This window comes from Columba livia, chromosome 13 (assembly GCF_036013475.1).
Source record: "Columba livia isolate bColLiv1 breed racing homer chromosome 13, bColLiv1.pat.W.v2, whole genome shotgun sequence".
NCBI classification, from domain to species: domain Eukaryota; kingdom Metazoa; phylum Chordata; class Aves; order Columbiformes; family Columbidae; genus Columba; species Columba livia.
The window spans coordinates 10,536,838-10,561,233 of NC_088614.1; the positions used below are offsets into that span (position 1 = coordinate 10,536,838).

Below are 24,396 nucleotides of genomic sequence, written 5' to 3' on the forward strand. Positions count from 1 at the left end.
AAGAGAACTGCTTCTAACTATAACACAAAATAATTGTAAAAGCCCTCAGGGAAGACAACACAATTGCTTTAAACTTCAGCCATTTTCCACCTTCCATGAGTAAAAACACGCTGGCAAAATCCTTGGCCTTCATGACAGGGCAGGTGGATGGGCAAGAGCCTGTGGAGAACAGGCTTGTCTGAAAGCATCTCTGTAGAAACCTTCTCTTTAGAAGGCTGCAAATATTGCCAGCAATGTTTGTGAGCTTGGTTCTACAATAATTATCTTCTTCCCTTTTCTGACAGACAGCTGGAGAAGGTCTGCTTTGAGGGCTTTGTGTTGTGCATTGTTTGTGCTGTGTTTGGTGCCTGTCCTGGCACCTGCTTCTTACACTAAGAACAGATAAGTCGGAAGGACTGTATTATCAAGTTACATTTTAAAAAATGTTTATAAACAAAAGATTTTAAAAAGTAATGCCAAGAGTGAAGCGTGAGCTCTGTTATCACTGTAGGCAAGGAAAAAATGATAAAAGGATAAAAAATGCAAGTAATTTCAAGAACCATAGATTCTTTTACCCTGATCTGCACTTTACCTGATATACACACACTGACTAGCATTTTAGTCTGAAAATATCGGCTGCTTTCTGAGCAGTGTTTACTTTGCCACATTTTAGATGTTAGATCTCCCCAGCGCCTGTTTTTTCACACAAACAATCACAACCCACCAGAGGGCCCCACATTGTCTCACAGGTGAATCTCCTGAATTCCTGGAAGCTGTTTTCACTTTTCGGTGAGGATTTGGGAAGGAGGAGAGGAGCAAAGGGTAGGTGAAAGTAGTGAGAGAAATGCCAGAGCAGGACTAAATGAGAAAAAGGAAACATGTTTAATTAGTGTTTTCTGTAAAATTTTACAAATGTACAGCATAGTGCAAAAACGCAGTCTCAGCACATCACCTTCAAGTAAAATTAACAATGTAAAAAGCCAAGGAACACAAGCTTGCTTCTTCACAGGAGCGGCTCTCCAGTACTGTTCCTAGAGGTTCCTCTCTCACCATCAAGCTCCAATCTCATGTTTATAGTAGAGCAAAAAGCCTAAAGAAATGCCCAAGAACCATCCCCAGGGGCTGCTGGCAGCAAGCGCAGTTTGCTGCTCGGCACTTTAAAAAATGCTGCAGCCTGCGATGTCAGACACCCTCCTCGGCTGAGCTGCACCGCTGCCTCCTTCCAAGTAGCTCTCCTAGGATGGTTCATTCTTCAACCCCAACTAGACAATCCAGTAGGACACCAAAGCATCTGTCTAACCTCAAGCATGTGATATGTTTCACAAAAATACAAGAAAGCTGCTCAGGAGCTTGAAGTTAAGCACGTGCTTAAATAGCTTATTGGATCAATACATTCAGTGTTAACATTAAGGCAATCTAGAGTGTGGAGGTTCAGAGAAGGATGTAAATCTCGAACAGGGATAACACACACTGTCAGGTGATATGAGACACCAGACAGTTTTAAATTACCTGTGAGAAAAGAAGTAAACAGAGCACAACTCAACAACTTTTGAACACTGGCAATGACAAAATAAAGTGGCAAATGGGCTGATCTAGGTGAACTTTCTAGGCAGAAATCCGCCAAAAAGGAAAACATTGTCCATGATACACTCAAGCACATCATCTAAATACCAGGCCAACGGGCACTGCCTGAATTTTCCCTTAGTCCTGAACACAAAATCAGTGGCTGGAATTAGTTCAGAAGCTCTCACAACCTCGCTTCTGCAAAGACTGCTCTGCCAAGGTGGTGACAGAGCTCCCAGCACACAGGAGTTGGCGGGGGAAAAATGTGCTCAAAAGTGAATGTTTCTGAACTAACACATCTGTTCACATACTGATAAATGGATGGAGGAAAGGGCTGTGACAGGAAGGTCCATCTCAAATGTCCTTGTCTTATTGAGGAAAATTTGAAACGCATTCATCTGACTGATTGACTACACTTTGGGGTGGATGCTACTTGACCATTCATGATGCTCAGAAATATGGTTTAGAACCAAGAATCATCACAGCAATGAAAGGTGGCAGAGCATTTCTTCAACTGATACTGGCACAGCTTAAACCTCCCTGACTAAGCCCTTTGGCCTGAGTTAGCTGAATTTCCTGGGTCTGTCTCACTGCATTTGGGTAGCTTTCCTAATAAAAAGCAGTGGGGTTGGACTAGATGACCTTTAAAGGTCCCTTCCAACGCAAGCGATTCTATGAATTAGAGGATACTGAGATAAATAATACATTCTCATTAGAACTACGGCATAAAAAACAAAGCTCTGCTTTGTTGAGAAACTCAGTTGTCAGAAACCACATGGAAGAGGAGGATTAATTCAGCCTTTGGAGGTTGGTCTCAGATGCACAAAGGACAGAAGAAAAGTTAGTGGGACATGGTGGACTAACCCTTCTGCCTCTCTCCTACACTGAGCAGCTGAGAGTCCTTCTAAAAAGGGAATCCAATAGATTGAGTTGGTTCATAAGATTTTATACATCAATAAACCAACAGGCACATCTTCAGGGGAAACAGAACAAGTCAAGGCCGAGGAAAAAATCATTGCGCTGGACATGGAATACTCAGCCAGCACCAAAACCTGAAGTGCGCTCCCTCAGTCCTCTTTGCACATGGAAAATTGTGTGTGCAGAAGAGTCTATCCCTTTAAATTTTTTTAAGTATGTGGTTCCCTGCCCTTATGTTAGAGAAAATAAATTTTGGGAAAAAAACCACAAAAAATTAAAAAAAAAAAAAAAAAACAAACAACAAACCCTCTCAACTCATTATGGGATGTTTGGGGGTCTGTGGTGGTATGTAGCTCCTGTAGGAGCCAGAGACATATTATTGGAGTGGTCACTCAGAAAATGATCTTCTGCACACCCCGAGAGATCTTAATTTTCCTCCTCACCCTAGGAGGATATGGGGGAGGCACAAGAACAACCCATCAAAACCAGAAAATGGATAATAGAATATTTTTAGAGCATTGGACTGGCATATAGGAGTATTTTCCTATTTAAAAAACAGCATCCAGAAGGGTCGGGCAACTTAGCTAATCTGTGTTGCTCCAATAACATCCAACAGTATGCCATTGCAGACACTAGTCAGGATGACTTTATTTTATGAAGTCCCTGATGCACTTTCAAACTACTCTTTACTTAAATTTCACTAGAAGATTTGAAATTTCTGAAAGCATTAAAAAAGAATAATCTTGCCAAGTTCTCACTCCCCACAGGACCAAGTGCCAGAAGCAGAATTTTGTTTTAAAATTATTATCTTGGGCAAACACAGAAATCCAGGTGCAGGGAGGGTGATGCAACAGCTACCAACCATTTCCATCTACGCAAAAAGAAAGGGCACAAAAAAACCCCTCTCTTGTGGGTTTCTGAATCCCTTTTGTTTCTTTACATTCAAACCTGTGGATGCTTGGATGTGTGGGAGGGAGACGATGTTTCTTGGAAGCTAAATCACTGGTTGTTGTCAGTTGAAGAGCTCAGGTTTAGTGGGATATCCCCAGGGACACCCGTAGAGGAGAGGTAAGAAGCCATATTTTCAGATGGAACATAAAGCGATGAAATTTCAGGCAAGCTGACGAGGTCATTGCCAAAGATTGACTGACGATCAATGAGGATTTGCTGGGCACTTTCAAGAACGACATCTTTCCCTAGGAATGCAAACAGACAACAGAAATCTCAGTTCTGGAAGGCAAGTTATAAGGCTTCACACATGAAGAACCAAAAAGTGGCAAATTCCCACTGTAAAAGCAGGTGAAAGGTGTCACTCCAGGCAGAAAATGGCTGGAAACACTTGAGTCAAACTTGGACTCACTCAAAAGCCCATTAACATAAATGAGAATCTCTGCAGGTTGCCAAGCCGGGTTCTGCCTGAATGCAGGGGTGCCTCACAAGGGAAAGAGGGATGACCAAGTGGTTGGAGACATGGAAAAGTGGGTAAGAGCAGTTTCTCCACTGAAGAACTGTCCGTTTCTTCTAATCTTTGCAGAAGACATCTGCCAATTGTCCCAGTATTCCAGCATCACGCCTCTGCACAGACCAGAAAGGTTTTGCAAACAGGGGATGCTCCTCTTGTGCAACTCAGCCCCAACCTGCTGAATAATTCTCTCCAGCATAGCTGGGCTTTTAAACACCTTTGGTGCTCGTGCAAGACGCTGAGCTTAAGGTGGAGACTGGAAGTCCTTGAACTACACATAATACATCAAAAGTCTGAGGTGCGGTGAGGTGGCTACAGCACCAAACTAAGGCTCACAAAAGCTTCTCTTTCAGGTCTAGCCCAGCTGAATACATGTGAAAATAATAATATGTCACTATTCCAAGACCAGGAAAACACTTCTAGATTCATATGTAAGGTAAATGACACACTTATCAGAGTGAGTGAGGGGGAGAATATCGGATGGACAGCTCCATTGAGGTTTGGAGAAACTGAGACACAACCTTTGCCTCTGGCTGCTGGCAGCTACCCACTCACCTCTGCAGCAAGGGCCAGGGGAAACAGGACCCTGACAGCTCTTACAACCCGTTTCACTTAGATCACCACATTGCTCTTAGGTGACGATGAACAGGCAGATAAAACAGTGGACATACTGACAGATACGATGTGGACACAAGCAGGAACAGAGGCAGTTCAACTACATTTAAATCCCAGTTTATCGCCCATGCATTTCCCACTGCTCAGTAACTAGCTTAGCAGTCATTGTGGAAACATTGTTGACTGACAATCATGAAGGTAAAATAATAAACGTGTTTTGTTCCTTCAAAGTGGCACATGGTCAGTGCTGGACGTTGCATCTAACTGCTGACATGTTTAACACCCTAATTCCCCCCCTGTTCCCAAGTCTGCAAGAGCTGCTGGTGCTCCTACCTGGGCAGGCGTTGTTAAGCGGTGGGTTGAACACTTTAGGGGACAGCTCAGTTGCATTCTTCTCCAGATCCACTGTGAGTCGCTGCATCTTGATGCAAAAATATAAACTACAATGTACAATTATACAAAGACAGGGGAGCTTGTTAGAACTAGGCCGTTTCTGAAAAGCAGTGCTTCATCAACACTGCACAACATCCACCAGAAACGCGAGCTGTCCTCCCTGCCCACCTCTCCTCCCAGCCTCGCCTGTAATTTGGTAAAACAACCAGAAGTGTGTGTTCAGGGGCAGATATGCCTGAAGCAGAGGGCTAAGGGAGATTTAATCCCCTATTAGTCCTGGCTAATGTGGTGTGAAGCTCATGTCACATGAGGAGGTCACGCTGCTGTCACTGTGGTTGTCCCTGCCTAGCTGTCAGACAGAGCAAACCTGCTGTCCTCAGCCAGCAACAAAGCCGAAAGGAATTTTCTTTCCATTTACCTATGACTGTCTTTAAAATAAAAGTAGCTTTTGCTTGCACAGTGCTTTTAGGTGTGGAGCTGCTGCAGATATTACTTCCAGGCTTCTCTATGCTCATGATTTTCTGTAGGATGAGCAAGACTACGGATAGGCTTCACCAGTTGCTGGGAAATTCAGTGGCCTCAAGGACTGAGCTATTGAACATTGCAGCCTCCCTCTCTGCCTTTTCTCTCATGTAATCCTTTTAAGAAGAGATCACTCCCTGCTTCCAAGACTTGCTGATATTATCGGTCTCTTCAGAGACTCTCCTTCCTAATACTCGGGAAGTGGAGTTACCTAGTAAATTCAAACTTATTAAATCAAAAATTAAAAGAGAGAGCAATATTATGAAGAAGGCTTACAGACCTCTTGTACCTCATTAGAATAAATTATACTTTGCTTGCATGTCTGTAGAGACGGCAGAACCATCCAAGTCTTTATCCTGCCCTGGCTGGCAGCGAGGGCTCAGAAAATCCAGCCTCCATCAAGCAGGCAAAAAACCCTGCCATGAAACCCACACTTCTTTCACTGTTTATTACATCACCATATGCACTTCAGAAATGTCTGTGTTTATGTCAGTTCCAAACAAATACTGCCAAACTGGATTTCCCCTTGTTTCTTCTCTATGGGCGTGCATGAACCTCTATTCTAATTGCATGTGGTTTTACTGCTCCTGAAATGTATAGAGATGGCTGTACTTTATAAAGGCATATTTTGTAAAGGGCTTTGGCACAAAGACTCTTTATGAATCTACGGCATTAGTAAGAAGTGGCTTTCACATCAAGAAAAAGTTTGGAGAGGCCAGTTTCAATCAAAGACTCCAGGACATCAATATGTCTCTAAACAAGCTCTGCCTGAGTGTGAGAGACAAGTCGTGAGTATAAGATAATACTCCCAGCCTGCCCTCAGGAGATGTGTACTTGCGGTACTTGCTGTGCTTTACCACACTCTCCCCTCTGGCTATAAAAGAACACAAGCTCTGCTTCACAATTTAATAATAATAATAATAATAATAATAATAATAATAATAATAATAATAATAATAATAATAATAATAATATCATCACCATCATCATCATCACCATATCTCAGAAATACACATCTCTTACCGGAGACAGACTGGCTTCCATTTCAGTCAAATTCCACTCACTCAAAGATAAATTGGGATTAAAGACCTGTTGGCAGAAAAATCCAATTAGGGCTCTGGTACCCTCAGCTCCTGCCCTGCCTGTCTGCTGGAGTTGGTGGCTCTGCTGGCAGGGATGCCAGAAGGCAACACCAGCCTGTGCCTTGGCTGCTGGGACATGTCACCCGAAGCTCCAGGCAAAGGCTCGTGTGTGTGGATGTGTAGCAGAGCCAGAACATCCAGGGATGTTGCAGACACGAGTTCTGATTTGGAGCCTTGCTGCCTGCCAGCGGAGGGACAGCACAGGCACCTGGTGCCACGTTGAAAACCAGGGCAGCTCTTTGTGTCACCACACATGCAAGCCCAGCCCTTTTTTTTGCTGCTCTTGGGTCCTAGGACACTTCCAGACTCATGTGATATTTTAAAAGTGTTCCAAAATGCAGTAGCAGAGGGCAGATTGCTGCTGCATCATTGCCTCAGTGGCAATTTCTTGAGACGTCTGAGCAATCTGGGAAAAGGAGCTGTTGGTCTGGGGCACAGTTTTATGTTTCATTCTCACTCTTGTGACGTTCAGTTGCACAGAGAGAGAGAAAAGTGTGTCAGTATACGAAAACACCTCCTAATGAGAAATAAGAAACAGAAACCAATGGAGCCAGTGATAGAGCAGGCCATTAGAAAAGCTTTCCGTAAAGTCAAAATCAATCACAGACACTTGGGAACTCGCTTTAGGAGAATAAGATTGATTTTCTTTTTTAAAAAAGCTTTTTCATTCCTGTTTATCCGTGTAAGTTTACCATGTGTCTGTATCTGAAGTACCTCCCCAAGGGAGCATATCTTTGACATATAGGTTACTTTCACTACATACAGTTATATGATTATTGGCAAAAACCCTTCCTATACTAACTATATGTATGAGGAGAGAGTGAAAAAAGCCACCACTCATTCTGAGAGAAAAGTGACCTGAGAACTGCAGACAGATAAATATCTCAGCAAAGAGAAACTTTGGCATCAGTTACACTTCTCAGAACATGAGGAAGTGGGGCAGGTTGTAGAGCTAAACACAATCTAGGAGTATCTAAGATGCAAAATATACAAAAAATAAACTAATCCACCCAAAGTAAGTACAGAACTAGCTAGAGTTGTATTAAACCTATTTTATGCAAATGTGCTAGGTCTCATGATGTTATCTTTACCAAATGTGTCATGTTTTGTGCTCCTAGAAGCTCAAAGATGTATATTTTTCATAAGAAATATATATAAAAAAATCATCATTTAAAGTCTGAAATCCTGCCAGGTCCTATGAGCAGGTCAAAAGCAGAGCTGTGACTCTGTTTGCAGGGTGTGACAGATGAAGTGTCACACCAGAAGATGCAGAGCGTGGTCTATCTGATATACAGCCCGCTGGGTATCACACAACCGTTCCCCTCTGCCGCCCCCGACACTCACATCCAAGAGGCTGGCGGGCTCCAGGCCGTACTGCTGGCTCCTCAGCAGGAGCTGCAGCCCTTCCACGCTCCAGTCGGTGCCCTCCAGCGGGTCTGAAATATCTGTTCTGAGGAAACACAAGCAGAAATATTGCCACCAGTAAGCTTTGCATAAATACATATGGAAAGCAGGACCGAGCAGCCTTCCAACATGAGGTTTATGCTCTAAATCTCATTTTGAAAACCAAGAGCCCCCTGTCAGCCTGGGTTTATGCCATTTCATTTGGATTAATCCCAGAAATACAACCAAGCAGAGTGCAGAGGGGACTGGGCTGATGGTAAAACGAGTGAGACTGCTCCTCTCCTGAGTGATGTGTGTGGTTTGGGGATGGACAGTCTATGCGCATCTCCTCAACACTGGGAAAATTAAAGCTTTTCTTAGAGGAGATCCCTCTAGAGAGGCACTTGGTATCCAGAAAAGGCTGCATCCCTATCCTTGTGGGTCCAAGATGGCTGAATTACTATTAATTAAAGTTTTTTAATGGAGTGACTTGTACCTGCAGGCATTCAGCCTGCAGGTTGCATTTACCAGAGAAATTGAGATAAAGGAGCAAAAGTGAGGCCCTGCTGGGTTTAACCTCCCCAAAAAGCTATTAAAAATTCTCTTCAAATCTGGAGTCTTTAAAATCAAATGTTTTTTCTTCTAATAAAATGCTTTAAAGTAGCCAGTAGGTTTCAGAAGGAGGAATTTGGTTCTCTGTAAAGACCCAAGGGGAAAGAGAACTGATAACTCTGCTGAGTGTGAGGTCTTTACCGTGAGTCCTCCTCACATTGCTGCTGTTGCCATGAAGAACAAATTCTGCAGTCAACTTCACTTTCCTGCTGCTGGTGGAGCCTGCTGTGCACTCACCCGTGACGCTGGTGCTGGTGGGAGTTCAGCCTCACAGCCCCAAAGGCTGCTCATCCAGCTCGTCCCGTGGCTGTGCCTAATGACACTGGGCTAATCCCCCTCGCAAGAGGACACCATTCTTGGGGTGACTGTCACATGCAGGCTACTTGCATGCTCTGGCTTCAGCATGACGACACCTCCATCCATTTGTAACAGACTTGAACACAAGCTCACAACTCTCCATCCCTCTGAGTGACCTCACTTGTAATTTCATGATTTTAAGGTATGATTTTATACCCTTTTATAAAGCCTTGCTTTGGACTGCCTAGCCTTTTACTGAGCCCCTCCAGCTCAAGAAGAGAAGCACAGCAAGACAGCTACTTTTTGTGGGGTTTCGCTCTTAGTCAGAGATGGGGAAGCTGAGATCTCTTGCAGCGTCAGTTCCCCAGTACCTCTCCAGAATGTGGCTCACATGATGGTGCCACAGTGCCTGGCTGCCCTCTGAAGACAGACCTAGCTCTGACTCAGGAAAGTCACCTTGGAAAGGTGGTAGGAGGAGCTGCAGAGGGAGAACAGACTACAGAGAAAAGTCTATTTGACTTCACAGCAAGCCTGGGCCTGATAAATGCTTGGATGTCTTCTCAAATACATGCCCTACTATAGAGTGGAGGTTACAATGATGACAGACTGTCACTTTCACACTGTCTGCATGTTAGCACACAAGTGACACCTTAATTCACTGCAGAGAGGCAGACAAATATTTCCTCATAATTATGTAACTGAAGACTCAACAAAACAAACAACAGAGGGCACACAAGCTACTGGAGGTGCAGTACAGTCTGGTGGCCTGAAAGTCTGGAGTCATGGACGCTAGTCTGGGCTCCAGCTTTCACTTGGACCTTGAGCAAATCTCTCTCACTGCAGAAAGCCTCTTCCCATTCCTATGACTCTGATGCACATGGTCTGTCAGGTTTTCCTCTGTTGGGTCCTTCAAGCAAGTCATCCACAGACCCTCTACAACTGTGAACTGTCCCGTGGGCTTCAAGGGTCCTCTAAGCAGGTGCCACAGGTGCAGGATGGAGCTCACTGGGCTGCATTAAGTGACTTAAAATTGCTAATAGGAAGAGAGGGCCACGAAACATGCATGGCCACAGTTCTCCCTCACTCCCCTCACCTGTCCAGCAGTGCCCTTCTGCCTCTTCTCTCAGGTGGTTGTGAGGTCCCTGGTGGGGCTGCACCACAGCTCCCTTTGCCCTCCAAAACCGACTGAACCATGGCCACTGGCAGCACAGGAGGCTCAGAGCAAGCCCGGCAGCCTGGCAGGGGGACATCAGGCTCAGCGGTGGCTTTCACTCCAGGGCTGACGGGCTCCTCCTTGATCAGCATGAGGCACTTCTCTCTGTATTGGAGAAAAGAGTTAGCACCACACACACATCTGCTCCACAAAGTCCCTGTGCTGCTGGGAAGGGCAATAGCACATGGGTTTGCCTCCACTTCCAAACTGCCTCACAGACTCTTTCCATTCTCCTAGATGGGCAAAAGAAACCAGCAACCTTTTTTTTTCTTTTCAGCAAGCTCCAGAAACATGCTCAGCTGGAATATCTTCTGTCATTTCATCAGTGACAGCCATAATGAATTTGCCTAATTTGACTGTTTTGTAAATATGGAAAATACACTTCCATGTCTCGATCATTCAGGCTTGAGGGAGGTTAAAGGGTCATTAATCTAGAGAGGTTCTCTTGAAAAAATCTCCACCCTAGACACAGGAAGGGGATCAGGGTCAGTAAGACCTTCCCATGCTGGAGTTACTATTGGACCAGCAAGCACTCTAGAGATCACAGTGACACAGGTCAGGATCTTGTGGTCCCACAGGATTTGGAACAGAAGCTACCAAGATCTGACAATCCCAGTCAGATGTTTTACTCGTTTGGAAGCAGCCATTTGCCTTTTTCCATTGCAAGAGGCACTTCACATTATTCCTAAACAGACATATGAAGTTTTGAACAGTAGCATTTTGTATGTGAAAATCTACTGTGTACTAATTAGAGGAGACTTTGCAGCTCTCAGTGAAACTGCACAACTGGAGCCAAAGTGTCAAAGGCACATAGATCAATAGGGCATGGAAACACATACTGAAAGAATATTATCCCCCGACACTTACAGACTAGCTTTGATGCAAGACAACACACGAGCGTGTCACACATACTGGATGGTATGTGACACGACAAAGCCTTCCTTGGCATTCCTTTCAGATCATCTTCTCATCTCTTGAATTCTAAACTCTCACCAGAAGCTCACGTTGAATTAGGAAGCACCACACTCCTGAACTCATTGGGGCTGTGGCTGGCTCCGATTCCCACACACAGCATAGATTAGAGGCCACCAGAGGGCACTCAGTAATTAGTAGAAATAAACAACTTGAAGGTTATTGTTAAAATTTTTCTGCTTTAGAAATGGCTTCTAGTTTTTGATGTTGTGGTGGTTTGGTTTGTTTGGTTTTGGGTTTGTTTTTGTTTTTTTTTAATCTGGAGCTCTTTACATGCTTCTAGCTAATTTTATAGTGATGTTTTCAATGATTATGCAGATTTACAGGCAATTGCTAGAGTATAATTGCCTTGCTTCTACACATGAGAAACTGTTTCCATGATTCATCTGTCTACTTACTTTCCACTGACATATTTGTAGCTATTCTGCTGCTGGCCCTAAACATACTGCCTGTCTGTGGCAGGAAGAGATAAGCACTGAAATATCTCTGCATTCAGCTCTTAAGTTGCTGGGATCTTTTCACAGAAAAGTTGTCAAACATCGGAAGTTGTTGTGATGCAACCTTTCTGTTCTCATGAGCAGAAAGATGTACAGTTTGATTCTGTTTCTTCTTTGTCAAAACCAAAAGGAAACTTCCTTTCTCTCTCAACAAACCCAAGTGTTAGTATCTCTATTTGATAAAGGCTGAGGCAGCTGCTGTCTTGAGAACAAAATATAAAGAAATACGGGATACTTCTCAAAGAGGTGAGTGGAAGTTCTCAGCATGAACACTGTGACTTTGTTTTGAAAGTTATGCTGTTACCATTCCTCCCTAATTCTGGAAATCTGACCCACACTACAAACTGGAAAACAATATTCCAGCCCACCATCTCTATAGAGATTTGCAAATCAGACAGAAATTTTGGTAGAATTACAGCCAGAAAAAAACTCTTTTGAAGTTACATGTGTCCACACCTAACTCTCTGTTTTTTAATCACAAACATGTTTACCTGTCATTTTCAGGAGGGGATTGCATATTTATTATGTTCGATGGTGATGCTTCAGTAACATCAGATATGATGGGTCCTCCAGCAATTGCAGGGCTGTTTAAGCAAGAGGCAGGTTCTGCTGATGGCTAAGAGGAAAGCAAAAATCATGTAGATTTATCCTTCTGAGGACCAGAACAAGTCCAAGGCCCTGTCTGAGACAGTTAAGAGTTTACTCACTGTGCCCTTGAGTCCTCCTTGTATGGAAACCATACTATACCTACTATACAACATTATAATTTCCTCTGGTCTTTCCTCCAGCCACACAGATATGCAGGTATAAAATAAACAGCATGACTGAAGTGTCAGCTACTGTAAAGTTTTACCATGTCAGATATTTTGCCTAGACTGTTTAGCTTCCTCTGGAGAGAAAGATCCAATACAGCCCATCATGGGACTATGGGTCTCTCATGCCAGCTCAAGTATTTTAACTGCATGACATGTCCCGTGCCTGGTGTCTGCTTTGGTGGGTTAGGGTGAGGATCCCCCAGCGACTGCAAAAATCTGGCTTTGCTCAGAAAGATCATAGTACCTGCTTCTAGAACATAGTTCTTCCTCTCTGCCCTTGCGATAGAGCCAGGCTGGCGTAACACCATGGAGAGTTTGGGGTGTGGGGTCTGCCCTCCCTCCCACATGAACACCCCTCCCTGAAACAAGGGAGCTGAAGAAATACGAGATGTCACTTGGCTTTGCAAGCCTATCATCTGCTTCATTGCTAAACTCTCATCAAACCATTTATTCTGTAATTGGTATTATTGCTTCAAACGGTTTTCCACCCTGGCCAAAGAAATTCCACAAAGCTCAGAGGCCGGTGTAAACCTACCGACTGTATGAAATAGGGTTCATGGAGGGGGTCTGTAGACAAATGCCGGCTGAACTTGGACACTTGTGGAGCTGAGATGCCATTGTCAAGCATCAGAGGTCTGTGAAGAGAAACAGGTTTGTTTTCCCAGCACATACTCACTGGTTTCTGGTTGCTCATATAATAAATGTCTCTCAACTAAAGGTTTTTTTCCCCTGGGTGCTCTGTTTTTCCTCAGCTGTAAGGTACTGTCTTGTCCAGTGTTATGAAGAAGGAAGGGAAACAACCGTTTTGGAGGAGGTCACCATGTAAAAAGGGCATTAGCCATATAGACAGGGGACAGTCTGGGTTTTCCATATCTTATTTGAAAGATGGAAGTAAAATAACAAATTCAATTCATATTTTGAATTGAACAAATTCAATTCATATTTTCTTCTAATGGCTAGTAGTTTCAAGCTCTAAATTGGATGCTCAGCTTGTTTAACTGTAGGTAGCTGGTCTGAAATTCTTACTGCAATACTGGGAATCAGCTCCCTCACACTCAGTGCCTCTTTGGCAAAGCTATATCTCCATCCACAGCACTGCATAAAAGGAACCCGTGCCATTTGCTAACTAAGTAATAAAGCGGGGGAGACACAAAACAAAGCAAAGCCTAAACTCATTGCATACAGGCTTTTAAAATACTGTCAGGCTTTTACAAATGGCCACTGCCAACAAGAAGCAGGTCTGTGTGCTGGGTCCTATAGCAGGAGTGCTTTGTATTTAGTAATGGTTTAAGACAAGAGAAATTGAAGCCACAAACAAGAACACTGACAAAGAAAATTAACTTCCTTGAGCAGCCATTCTTGGGAAGTCCGTCTCCTTTCTCTGAGGTATGGGGAAGTTTCTGAGTTGCAAAAGGCTACCAGGTAATAGAGGTGGGAAGTGGAGGCAGGTCCCTGCCCTCAGCCTGAGCCACAAAGGCAAATTCCTCTTAGTAGCCCCTCTCCACTCTTTAGATCACAAGCACCATAGAACAAGAAATACTTGGCTGCTCTCCTGGAAGGCACTAAGCTTCCTAATTCAAGCTCTTCTATTCTTCTATTCACTTTCCTTGAAGAACTTATTTATGACTTTAAAGATAGCCCTTAGCTAAAATCTTTGTCCACCTTTCTCTCTGTAAGGCCTGCAGGTTACATGCCACTGAACCAGTGTCGGACACATCCCCCATTCACTGTCTGTGGGTCAAACTAAAGGTGCCTGCGGGCTGTCTGGGCTCAGCCCTGCTCCCACTGATGACAAGCAGCAAAACTGGAACCTGTAGGACCAGCAGTGGGGTCCTGCCCTTTAGCCTCCCACGCGTTAGTGTTCCCATCTCCCATCACTCCCTGTGTTCCCCAAATAAAGGTCACGAGCTGACACGGTGCTTCTCTAAAGACCACTGAATGGGGCATGTCAGCAGGTCTGACTCGGCAGTTCAGGCCATTCATTTCCCATCACCATGGTGCCCTGGTCCGGTGACCGCCTGCCTGGGCAAGCTGAGCTTGTGCTTTTAGTGAAGGGGCAGCATTATGCACCCGTGAGCATGTGTGCACCACACAAGGGTACTTACAGTTTCCTCTTTATCCCAGTGCTGCTGGGGCTGGATTGGAGCTGGCCAAACAGAAACTGAATCAGCTGTCAGGAGAGATCAAAATCTGGTGTTAATCAGCAGAGTGATTCAGCACTCCCTGCACTCACAGCCATTCTTATCCCACGCATTCCTCCCTCCCAGCGCCACCCCAAAGCTGGGAGCAGCCATGAAATACAGGAACCAAAGTGCATGAGGCATCGAAGCCTGAAACAGAATTAAGCTTTCCAAGAATTCAAACGACCTGCCTGGCTTTCAAGAAACACGGCCAGGTGCCTGCTTTGTGCAAGGGCTGCTGGGTGGTCAGCATTTTCTCTCTCCAGCTCTGTGCATGCTAAACTCCAGCTAGCCCTACTAGACTTTGGAATCTGCCTGTGAAGTGCACAGGCAAACATTCCCAGGCCTGGAGTTAGACAGGCTTTATAAAGTCTGATAAAGACTTTGCAAGTGAAAGATGCAACCCCCTATAGGGGTGACTCTGGATGGAGGCCTTAGCACTTTCAGTTGAATGTTTCAGCCCAGTGCAATTCTGTGTTGATACACCAGGACACTAAAAACAATACAGGGTGCCTTTGGAGAGGAATCACTTAGCAACATACTCCCAGGTCAGCTTGAGCCTAATGCTCTGTTTTGACCTCCAGACAAAGAGAGCATTATTATTATATATCACAGCTGTCTCTTACTCATAGCTCAATGTAACAAAATAGAGTTGCATAAATGCCTCTACAATGAGTGGTGTGGCTGGTCCAGCCTCAAAGCTGGATGAAGGTTTGAAGCCTCATGCGTTTCCACCCAGTCCCATGACCCTGTGATGCCACGTGTGTGTCAGAACGTGGCTCTCAGGGGGCGCGGGAAACGTGACATGCTCAGTCACATCAGCACCATCTGGGAATCACTGGAGAGGCCTTTTCTAGCATGGTTCATGCTAGATTTTAAGGAAGATGGCTTTGCAGTGCTCCTTTGGCCGTAGAAGTTTGTACAGTAATTCTTCAACTATACCAGTAGCACCAGAAAATGTAAGAGTCACTGTAGGTCCCCACTGGGGGAATGACCCGCTAATTCTGCTGCCTGCAACTGGCATGATGGCACAAGGGGGAGGCTCCTCTCTTGTACGAGGGAAAGAGGAAAGATTTGGGAAGCCCAAAGGCATCAGTACAACCATAACACAGACAATACAGGAAAGTTAGTGAGAATTGTACTCTGTTTCTCAGAACTTTGGCAGAAAAGTGGTTTCTAATGTCATAGAGAGGACTGACGGAGAAATTAAAATCTTTTGCTCAAGAGCATAATCTATGCTTTGTTAATGACCACTTTTCGTAGGACATGTAAGAACATCACACAATTTGAAAGACAGGGAAAATAAATGTACTGAGATATCAGAGTGTGGAGAAGACTATGGGACAAGAAACAAAAGTCAGAGGAGAACACACACCATGCAGTACAAGTGAATTTGGAGTTTGTATGACCACTACCTTGTTGATCACTTTCTGTTGCTGTGAGTGGTTCTGCCGAAGAGAAACTACTTCTCGCCAAAGAACTTCATTTTGCCTGAAAGTGAAACAGAAACTTTCTGTGAGCACAGAAACATCCCAACAGCCCATGGTGCTGCTATGATGCACAAAAGACCCAAGTGTGCAAAGTCCGTCTTGCTTTGCAGTGCTTGGCACTTCAGATGCCCTAACCAAGGTCACACTATTACTTTCCTTGTTTTTCCTTCACTTCAAAAGAACTAAAGACCAAAGCTTGGAGAAGAAACAAATAAATAGAAGCCAAAGTTTATAGGGGAGGATAACAAGAGGACATGTATGTTTAATTTTAGTGGCACCTTTGGGCCAAACTCAGAAATTCAGCAAGGCCTGATTTGTGACTTTGAATTATCTGGATCACTGAGGCTGTTCTTCCTGCGAGAAGAAAATCCAGCCCCTCCACAAGTGCCCCCAGTGCCCACAGAGACCAGGAGATCCTACAGATACAGATCCTATGTACTCTGCCTGTTGAAACCTCATGCATACGGTGGTACAAAGACACATCTGGGAGTGACTGGACAAGCTAAAGAGATGCTTCTGCACCTGAAGGCCTTGAACTTGTAGGACTGTAATGATTTCATTAAAGGGAGACACTGATTTCACCCAGCACAAATCTCTGTCCAACTTGCAACTGTAGAAGTCATTTTCTGTCTGCAAATGTAGCACACAGGGGAGTTACTGGCTTCCTGGAGCAGTCAGCCCCAGCAGCTGGGATGGGGAGATGCAGAGTTTATTTGCTGTGCTGCCTCCAGACCTGGATGCCAGCCAAGTCCATGCTGAAAAGGTTTTGCCAATTAATTTATCTCAAGAATATATGGATGTACCAAAACAGGTGAAATTTATAAATTCTTTGGATTTTTAGTCTTTCTAGTGTGGATTGATGCTAGACCAGGGAAGATAAGGTCCAGGGCTTGGAAGGGCAGAGTAGCTGCCCTGATAAAGCAACTTGTACAACAAGAATCTCTGCAGCGAACTTTCTGTACTGGTACCAACAGGATTTTCAGCAAAGCAGCTTTCCTTAGTCTGGCAGCTGGCACTGGAGTTATGTCCTAAGGGTTCTTCTCCGGTGTAAATTTCTTATTGTGGTTTCAGCCTGGGATTTCTAATTTGTCTTAGTCTATAAAAAAGGTACTATTTTCATCAGCTGAACGCAATTTTGACATTTGAGAAATGGGTGGAGGGAGCAAGCAAATCAAAAGGGAGAACAAACTAAATGCAAGGCCAAATCAGAGTTCCTTAAAAATTAAATAAGATACAAGCCTAGAAACTCTTTCATTGCCACTGTGCCTGGATGTAATTATTTCATTCGTGTGTTAAGTGTGGGAGTCATTAAAATTTGAGGGAGGATAAAACATTTGTCTGTTGCACATAAGGGGTTGGGTTGCAATGAAGTTTCACAGTATCCGCTGTTCTCTCAAGGCACGGGATGCCAGTGTCCTCTAGTGATGTATGACTATCAGCTTTCATTATAAAAGAAGGTTTTAGGTCTTATTGCTTAAAAAGCACTTGAAAAATATAAGTTCTCTATGAGGATTACAATTCCGGAGGCAAATAGAAACCTCTCCAAGTACATGATTTATAAAGCTGTACCCATTTACTAATTTCCCAGTGACCATGTCTGACTCAGAAAATCCCAGGGTCTCAGACAGCTGGAGGTCAGGCAGCCACATGCAAGAACATTGCAAATGCTTGTTTTGCTCTTATACAACAATTTTGGCCACATCAGAAGACCCAGTCTTCAGAGAGATGGCCTAAACACTACAGAAGTTCTTGCGTTCTTATAGACTTTAGGCCAATCTTTTTTTTTAATAGTTGTAGTGGGCACACCACATTTCTGCCATGGACTCCTCTAGGTATGAGATTTATGTCTTTACCATAATTTCTATCTGGAGGGAATACAGTTATTTGAGTTAAGTTCCCAGGTTAAACAACTATTTCTTGCACAGCCTCCGCTGTGCTTTCCTCATCTGTAAATGGAAAATATACAGGGTGTTTCAAAAAGATGGACCCAATTTGAAATCACTATAGCTTTGAAATTGGGTCCATCTTTGTGAAACACCCTGTAGGTTAAGATAATATGTCTCCCTTTCCCAGAAGACAGAGAGGCTGAGCACTAATTTTTATTTTGTAGATCATCAGGTCTGCATAGAAATCTTACATGTTATTGTCTCAACAGATCTAGTCGCCATGATGAGTCCCTGGCTCAGCATGTGCTCCCTGGAAGGAAGGTGTGTAACACTCCTTCTTTTAAGCATTCCCCCAAGATCAACAGCTCTCAAGAAGCAAACGTCCGTAAGAAGCAGCCTGAGTAGAATTCAACTCACTGCTTCATGTCCTGCACTTGACACTCCATGTTCTCCTGCTGACTTCTCAGTATCTGTACCTCGTATAGCAACCTGCTGAGGTCCTCCTGGCGCATCTTGGTCTCCTCACTTTTCACCACTGACACCTGAGGAGGAAAAATAAAAGGTGGATTTTGCTGAAGCAAGAAGGGCCATGGACAGACAGTGTCATTGCTGTGGTTCAGGAGCAGGAATTCCACCAGCTGGGCTCTGATGAGCTGAAACGCTAGACAAGAGATGCGTAGTACAAGAGTCTGAAATATCCTTAGGGTATTATTGCAAAGGCCAAAGGGATAAAATAGAGTGAAGAGCAGGACAAATCCTTTCATACAGAGGGTCTGCTGGCAGCAGAACATTCTCTGCCAGAGTGGGGCTTATCTCAAATCAGCTCGGGGGAAAAAAAAATTATTTGGAGTACCAGGGGAAATGGAACTAACTTGTTTGATTCAAGCTTTCTATTTTAACTACAAAGAGACCAAATCCAGCCTTGTGCTTTTCAGGGATGAGCCTGAGGTAATCCTTCAAATTGGTATATTATACCTGGATTTTCAGAAGACTTTCACTGAAGTCCCTTTTCTGAATTTGCCATGCTAATTCAGTAAGAGAACAGCCCTTTTTGGGCATCAATAACAGCTTAAAAGGCAAAAATCAGAGGGCAGGAATAGGTTACCTCTTCTCTAATAAGAGATGACTGTTGGGAGACCCAGTAGGAGTTATGCTGTACTTATCTAGAAAAGCAGGTAAGGATTCAAAAGCAGAGCGGTGCAAAGCCAGCCCAGCCATGCAGCACTACATGAAGGTCTCATGACACTGAGCAACAGAGCAAAAAAACCACAGACAAAACTGATGAAAGCCAAGCCCTGCACACCGAGGACCATCCCCTCCAATCACACATTTATATGGAGAGGACAGAAACCAGACCAGAGAGTGACCTTGGAGTTATGCTGAGCAGTGTATAGCACAGCGGCGTGTGATCTGAAAGCAAACAAGCATTTTGGGGGTGATCAAGAGAGGTAGAAACTGTGGTAGAAACCCTCACAATCACCACGGGGTGCTGTTCTGGACAATCTTTCTCTAAAAAGAGACATGGGAGGGTTAGGAAGGCACAGAGCAGAGAACCACAGAAACAGGGCTCCCGCTCAGGGAGAAATGAGGCATTTCCTGCTCCAGATGTCAGAGGGACAGGGAACAAGTGTCCACGGCTCCTCTGCTGGCAGAAGGCCTGGGGGAAACAAATTAAATAAAGAGAAAGCAGGCTTAAAGCAAACCAAGGGAGCTACATCTCCACACAGACCATTTGTTAAATTGTGGGACATATTGTGGAGTGATGTTTTGAAAAAGCACCACGCAGCCTCTCCACACCGGTAGTGTGGAACCTTCTGGAACAGGAGCTGCTGTGCCTCAGTCTTCCCACCCGGGGGGACCTGGCCGGTGTGTGTCCCCGCTGCCCCCTCACCTTCCTCTTGATGTGCTCCAGGAGGTGTTCGTGGCCCTGCAGAAAGCAGAGGTGCTGGAACTCGGTGTCGTCCCGCTCGGGCTTGACCAAGCCCCCCTGCTCGATGTTCACCACCTTCCTGAAGCCATCTGCGTGAAGAGGGTGCGGGTGAAGGGCTGACAGCCTAACTCCTTGCCTCCCACACCCATCACTTTTGAAGACATTTCTGTTCACTCCCCCAACCTTTTGAGCCGCTCCAGTGCTCAAGGCACAGCCACGTCCCCTCCCCATGGCTGGGCACATTTTTAGGCCATATCCTGTCGTTCCCCCCATGTCTGTAGGACCCCCATGGCCTCAGTGCATGAGGTTGAACTTACACATGTTCAGCTGCCGGACAAAACTGGCCATGTTGTTGTGTTTGAAGTACTTGGGCAGCACCTCTTTGGCAAAGCGTCCTTGGTCAAACACATGGAAGCTGGTGCCATTCTGCAAAGGAGACATGGACAGAGGTGAAGTCAGAGGAGCATCCATGACCATGAGAGGGGCCCAGGAGGAGGCGATTCCTTTGAGTCCTACAGTGAGAGAAGTTATGCTTTCTGAATTTTCACCTTGAAACTGAAAGAGTGACAACAGCCTTCAATGATGGATGTGCTCCTTTCCATTTTTGGACAGTCCCCTGCGACTGCAATTCTGAACTTTTTCTACTGAGCTTTGCCATTGCTTAGTTGAGAGCCTTAGATGTGAGAAAGAAATTGCGGACTTTTGCATCAAAATAGCTGGTAGCCTGTGATCATCCCCACTTGCATGGACCTCAAAAAAAGACACTTGTGTCTGAAGAAGGTTTCGGAAAGTGGGAATTGCCATTATAACCTCTTGATATGCTTGCATAGGTCTAATACCAACCCATCTGCTCCAGAGCACAGCAGTCCCAGAGAGAGTGCTGCCTGGAGGTACCGTACAAGAAACACAGCAAGACAAGAAAGCAAATCATCTCTGAAGACACCACACTGATCCAGAAGCTCTATGTACCTTCTCTTGATTATTTTTGCGAAGTACACAGCCACAAGGGCAACCTGCAAAATGTTAACAGCCATGCTTTACAGTCCAAGATAGTAACATGCATGTTAAGCAGATAAAATAACAGTTTGTGGGGTTGCATTGCCAGGATCTGTGGTTGCAAAGCAATGCAAAGTGCTAGGGATGGCTGGCAGAGACAGACGCACTGCAGGGCTATGCTGTCCCTGCCTGGCCTTCTACAATACCTGCTGGCAGTTGAGCTGGTACAGAGAGGGCCTGTGAGAGACACAATGCACTGACGCTGCCTTGAAACATTTTGAAAACAGCAATTCATGCAACCTTTTTAAGAGACAGAAGAATTGTCAATTGGTTTTCATCTGCAATCAACACTGAGGAACAATATTTTCTGAATCCCCAATCTCAATAGCCTTGGTGTCTGCAGGATATGGGGACAGGGGGACCACCTTAAATCCTGTCACTGCTCTGGATGGGGGTGACAGCACATTTGGAGGAATGAAGAATCACGATTTCAGACAAGGTGTTTGAGGTACACATGGCATTTTTGTAAACTTGCAGAGTTCTTCTTCCTTCGTGTTCACCGCTGCAAACACTAAACATTACTTTTACCTTGACAGTGCCCTTTGACCATCACCAGGGTTTTTCCTATTGTTCCTAGCCCCATGCAGCAGGAGCACAGGCTGATGAAGCGCTTAAACAGATTCACTAATAACCCGTTTGCTGGAATTATGCTCACAGACTGAACTTGCAGACCTGACAGCAGGGACCAGCGTTTCCTAACACTGCAAAGGCTGCCCTGGGGACAGAGCTGGTTTATCCTGTTTCCCTTGTGCTTCTGCCCACTCGCTCTCTCTGGGATACAGCTGTGTGCTCCAGGCTGGGCAGGCTGATGTACAATGAGAAACACGAGGGTTTTGTGTACCTGAGAATCTCCTTACGGCCTCTCTTTAGAGGTCATTCCTTTGAATTCAAAGCTGCAGTGTTCTCAGAAACTTGTGCACCCTAAAGTGTCCCTACAGACACAAGAGACTTCAGAGTTACTGTGTACACCAAGGAACCATGCATGTGCCAGCTTGTTCCCAGGCAGCAGCTGTGCCTTGCTTCTCGTATATCATGGGAGCACAAGCTGCGAGACACTTCTCTGCCCAAGGCAAAACCGCTTCCGCAGCATATCAGCCTTGGCAGATGCTTTTCTGAACTGTTTTTGACAGACCAAAGACAACAGACATTCTGTGCCCAGCCCAGGCAAGCTACTCCAGGAATTTGCTAGGAGATCTTCCTAACTGCATCTTCCATTTCAAAAATTCGTTTAATTACTTCTTGTCCAATCTACCATGAACACAGATGGCAAACCTCTCCTTTCCACCTTAGCATAGCCTCCATTGTATCATCTCACAGAATCACTTTGGTCAGAAGAGACCCTCAAGATCGTTGAGTCCAACCATTAACACAACACCATCACTAAACCATGTCCTTAAGAACCTCAACTGTGCATCTTCCAAACACCTTCAGGGATGGTGATTCAACCACTTTCCTGGGCAGCCTGTTCCAATGCCTGACAGCCTTTTCCATAAAGAAATTTTTCCTAACATCCAATCTAAACCTCCTCTGGTGCAATTCAAGGCACATACATAAACTATTACCACATTTCCTCTCCATCTCTTCTGCTTCATGCTAAGAAAGAATTCATAGGTCCTTATAGGTCCTATTTTCTAAGAGTTCCGATTATGTTCAGAAATCTTAGGCATGCAGACAATTTCTCAGCTTCAACAACCCTGATAGATAGAAGAGGAAGAACATGGGAACATGCAACATGGGAAACTTAAGACATCTAAAAGCCTTACCTAAACCTCACATGAATGTAGCTGTAGCCTACGTTAGGTTGCAGGAAAGCAGAGCATAGTGGTGGTCAGTCAAAAATAACAATGTTAGAAGTGTAACAGAGAGGGGACTGTTTATACGTATTAAGAAGTCCCTCTTAGTTTGAAAGTCCTTATTTAATATACAGGATACTGAAACTTGGTGGTTCTCAAAGTTATGGCCACATACTACCAACATCTGAAAGCAACCATTGCCTTGGATAACAACGCAGCTCAAACCTCGTCTCAGGTTTTGAATGAAAACTCTACTGGACACAAACACATGACAGAAAGACTGCTTTAGGCTTTTTTTTTTTTTTTCCCTTAAACTTGCTTTTGTTATAGATTCTGGATTTTGGAGAACAAGTTTATGCACACAACTTATCTGGTAACTCCCTGCTGAAGACAAATCACAACATTATTTGCCGTGCGTATTAATCAGGTCAAAAGCACAGCATGGTATCAAAATGTTGTACAAGGGAGACATTTTAATTCTCTGATTGCACTCAGTATATTAACACCTCAGTGACAAATATTAAGCCAAAGCAAAGCAATCTATCCCTATGAAGCTGTACAGACAATACAGACACACATCGCCATGATCATCACACAGATTAGTTGAAACATCAAGTAAAGCTTTTCAAAAATAGGGAGTGATTTAGGGCACCGGTCTGAGATCTGTTTAAACTATAGATTTCAGCCTGAGATCTGAATGCTGTGTATCTACTGACTTCTCCCAAGGCATTTGTGAAAGGCTGCTGAGAAACACATGTGAAATCATACAAACAGCAGTGGAATTTTTTTAAGGGTTTTGCACCTTTTCTAGAAAATTTTAGGGAACTGCAGACTGAAGCAACATGAAAAACTTCTCTCTCTTAGTCTGCATTGTTAGAAGAGCCAATATTAGACATCCTCTAGGATGCTTCAAGTGAAATGTGTAAATATTATTAAAATATTCCCAAACCAGTTGTATCTTTGAAACAGAAAAGCCACAACATTGCAAGTAAATAATGCAAAGTATATCCCAAAGGCCTCCTAGTGAACTACTTGTCCTCTCACTCCCAGTCAGTTGGCCAGCACTTGCAAAGCAAAGTGCTAAGCTGTTCTATCATTTGGGCCTCGCACCTCAGTTTCTCCTGGTCCCAGGCAGTCGGTGACACCCGATATTCGCTCTACTCACAGTGCTCCAGCAGATGAGATGGTTTGTTTCAGGATCTTCCACCAGCGTCCAGAGTTTGGTTAGGAAGGCTGGCACATTGCTGGAGTACCCATCCATCACCAGAGAGCTGGGGGAATCCTGCATCGTTTTTCAGTGTCCCAGCTCCTCTAACCCCATCGCTCTCAGCGTGCCTGCTTCCCTGCACGCGCCTGCGTCCCGCACAGAATGAATCACCCAATTTTATCCCGGGGCCAGTGGAAAAGTAGGTTCCCAGGGAGTCACATCAGCAGTGCTGCTCGCACTCTTCAAAACTCAGCACAATGCGATCGCATCACCAGCCCCGGAGAACAATACACAGAATGAAAATGCACCGCAGCTGATCTCGCGGAGCTGTGAATAAATGCGCAGCGTCATGCAAAGGGAACACGTGCTGTGCACCTTAGGCTGGGAGGTTCGCACGTCACCGCAGTGAACCCGCCTGCCCAGCGCCTGTGGGACGCCCAGGTGCAGCAACGCCAGGTTTGCGAAGGCACC

General features: G+C 44.7%; 1 protein-coding gene across 2 annotated transcripts; it reads right to left on the minus strand.

Moving 5' to 3' along the window:
• Positions 1-838: 838 nt before the first annotated feature.
• HSF4 (heat shock transcription factor 4) lies at positions 839-24,234 on the minus strand. 2 transcript variants are annotated; one of them, XM_065028913.1, is made up of 13 exons: positions 23,884-24,234; positions 20,187-20,295; positions 19,831-19,958; positions 18,357-18,481; positions 15,979-16,054; positions 14,489-14,553; positions 12,919-13,018; positions 12,060-12,184; positions 9,980-10,204; positions 7,939-8,044; positions 6,476-6,541; positions 4,871-4,977; positions 839-3,656 (listed from the first exon to the last, which is right to left on the minus strand). In XM_065028913.1, the coding sequence occupies exons 1-12, from the start codon at positions 24,004-24,006 to the stop codon at positions 4,918-4,920; spliced, it is 1,308 nt and encodes a 435-aa protein (XP_064884985.1). In that variant the 5' UTR covers positions 24,007-24,234; the 3' UTR covers positions 839-3,656; positions 4,871-4,917. The 2 variants fall into 2 exon arrangements, with proteins under 2 accessions (XP_064884985.1, XP_064884984.1); XM_065028912.1 differs by having other exon boundaries at positions 3,315-3,656; positions 4,871-4,958; positions 23,884-24,146.
• Between the last annotated feature and the right edge of the window lie 162 nt (positions 24,235-24,396).

Coding starts and splice junctions, on each gene's coding strand:
- HSF4 (XM_065028912.1), bottom strand. CDS start 24,006: ATGCAGGATTCCCCCAGCTCTCTGGTGATGGATGGGTACTCCAGCAAT. Junction 20,296..23,883: donor ATCTCATCTGCTGGAGCACT/GTGAGTAGAGCG, acceptor TCTCCTTTGCAG/AATGGCACCAGCTTCCATGT. Junction 19,959..20,186: donor TGTCCGGCAGCTGAACATGT/GTAAGTTCAACC, acceptor CTCTTCACGCAG/ATGGCTTCAGGAAGGTGGTG.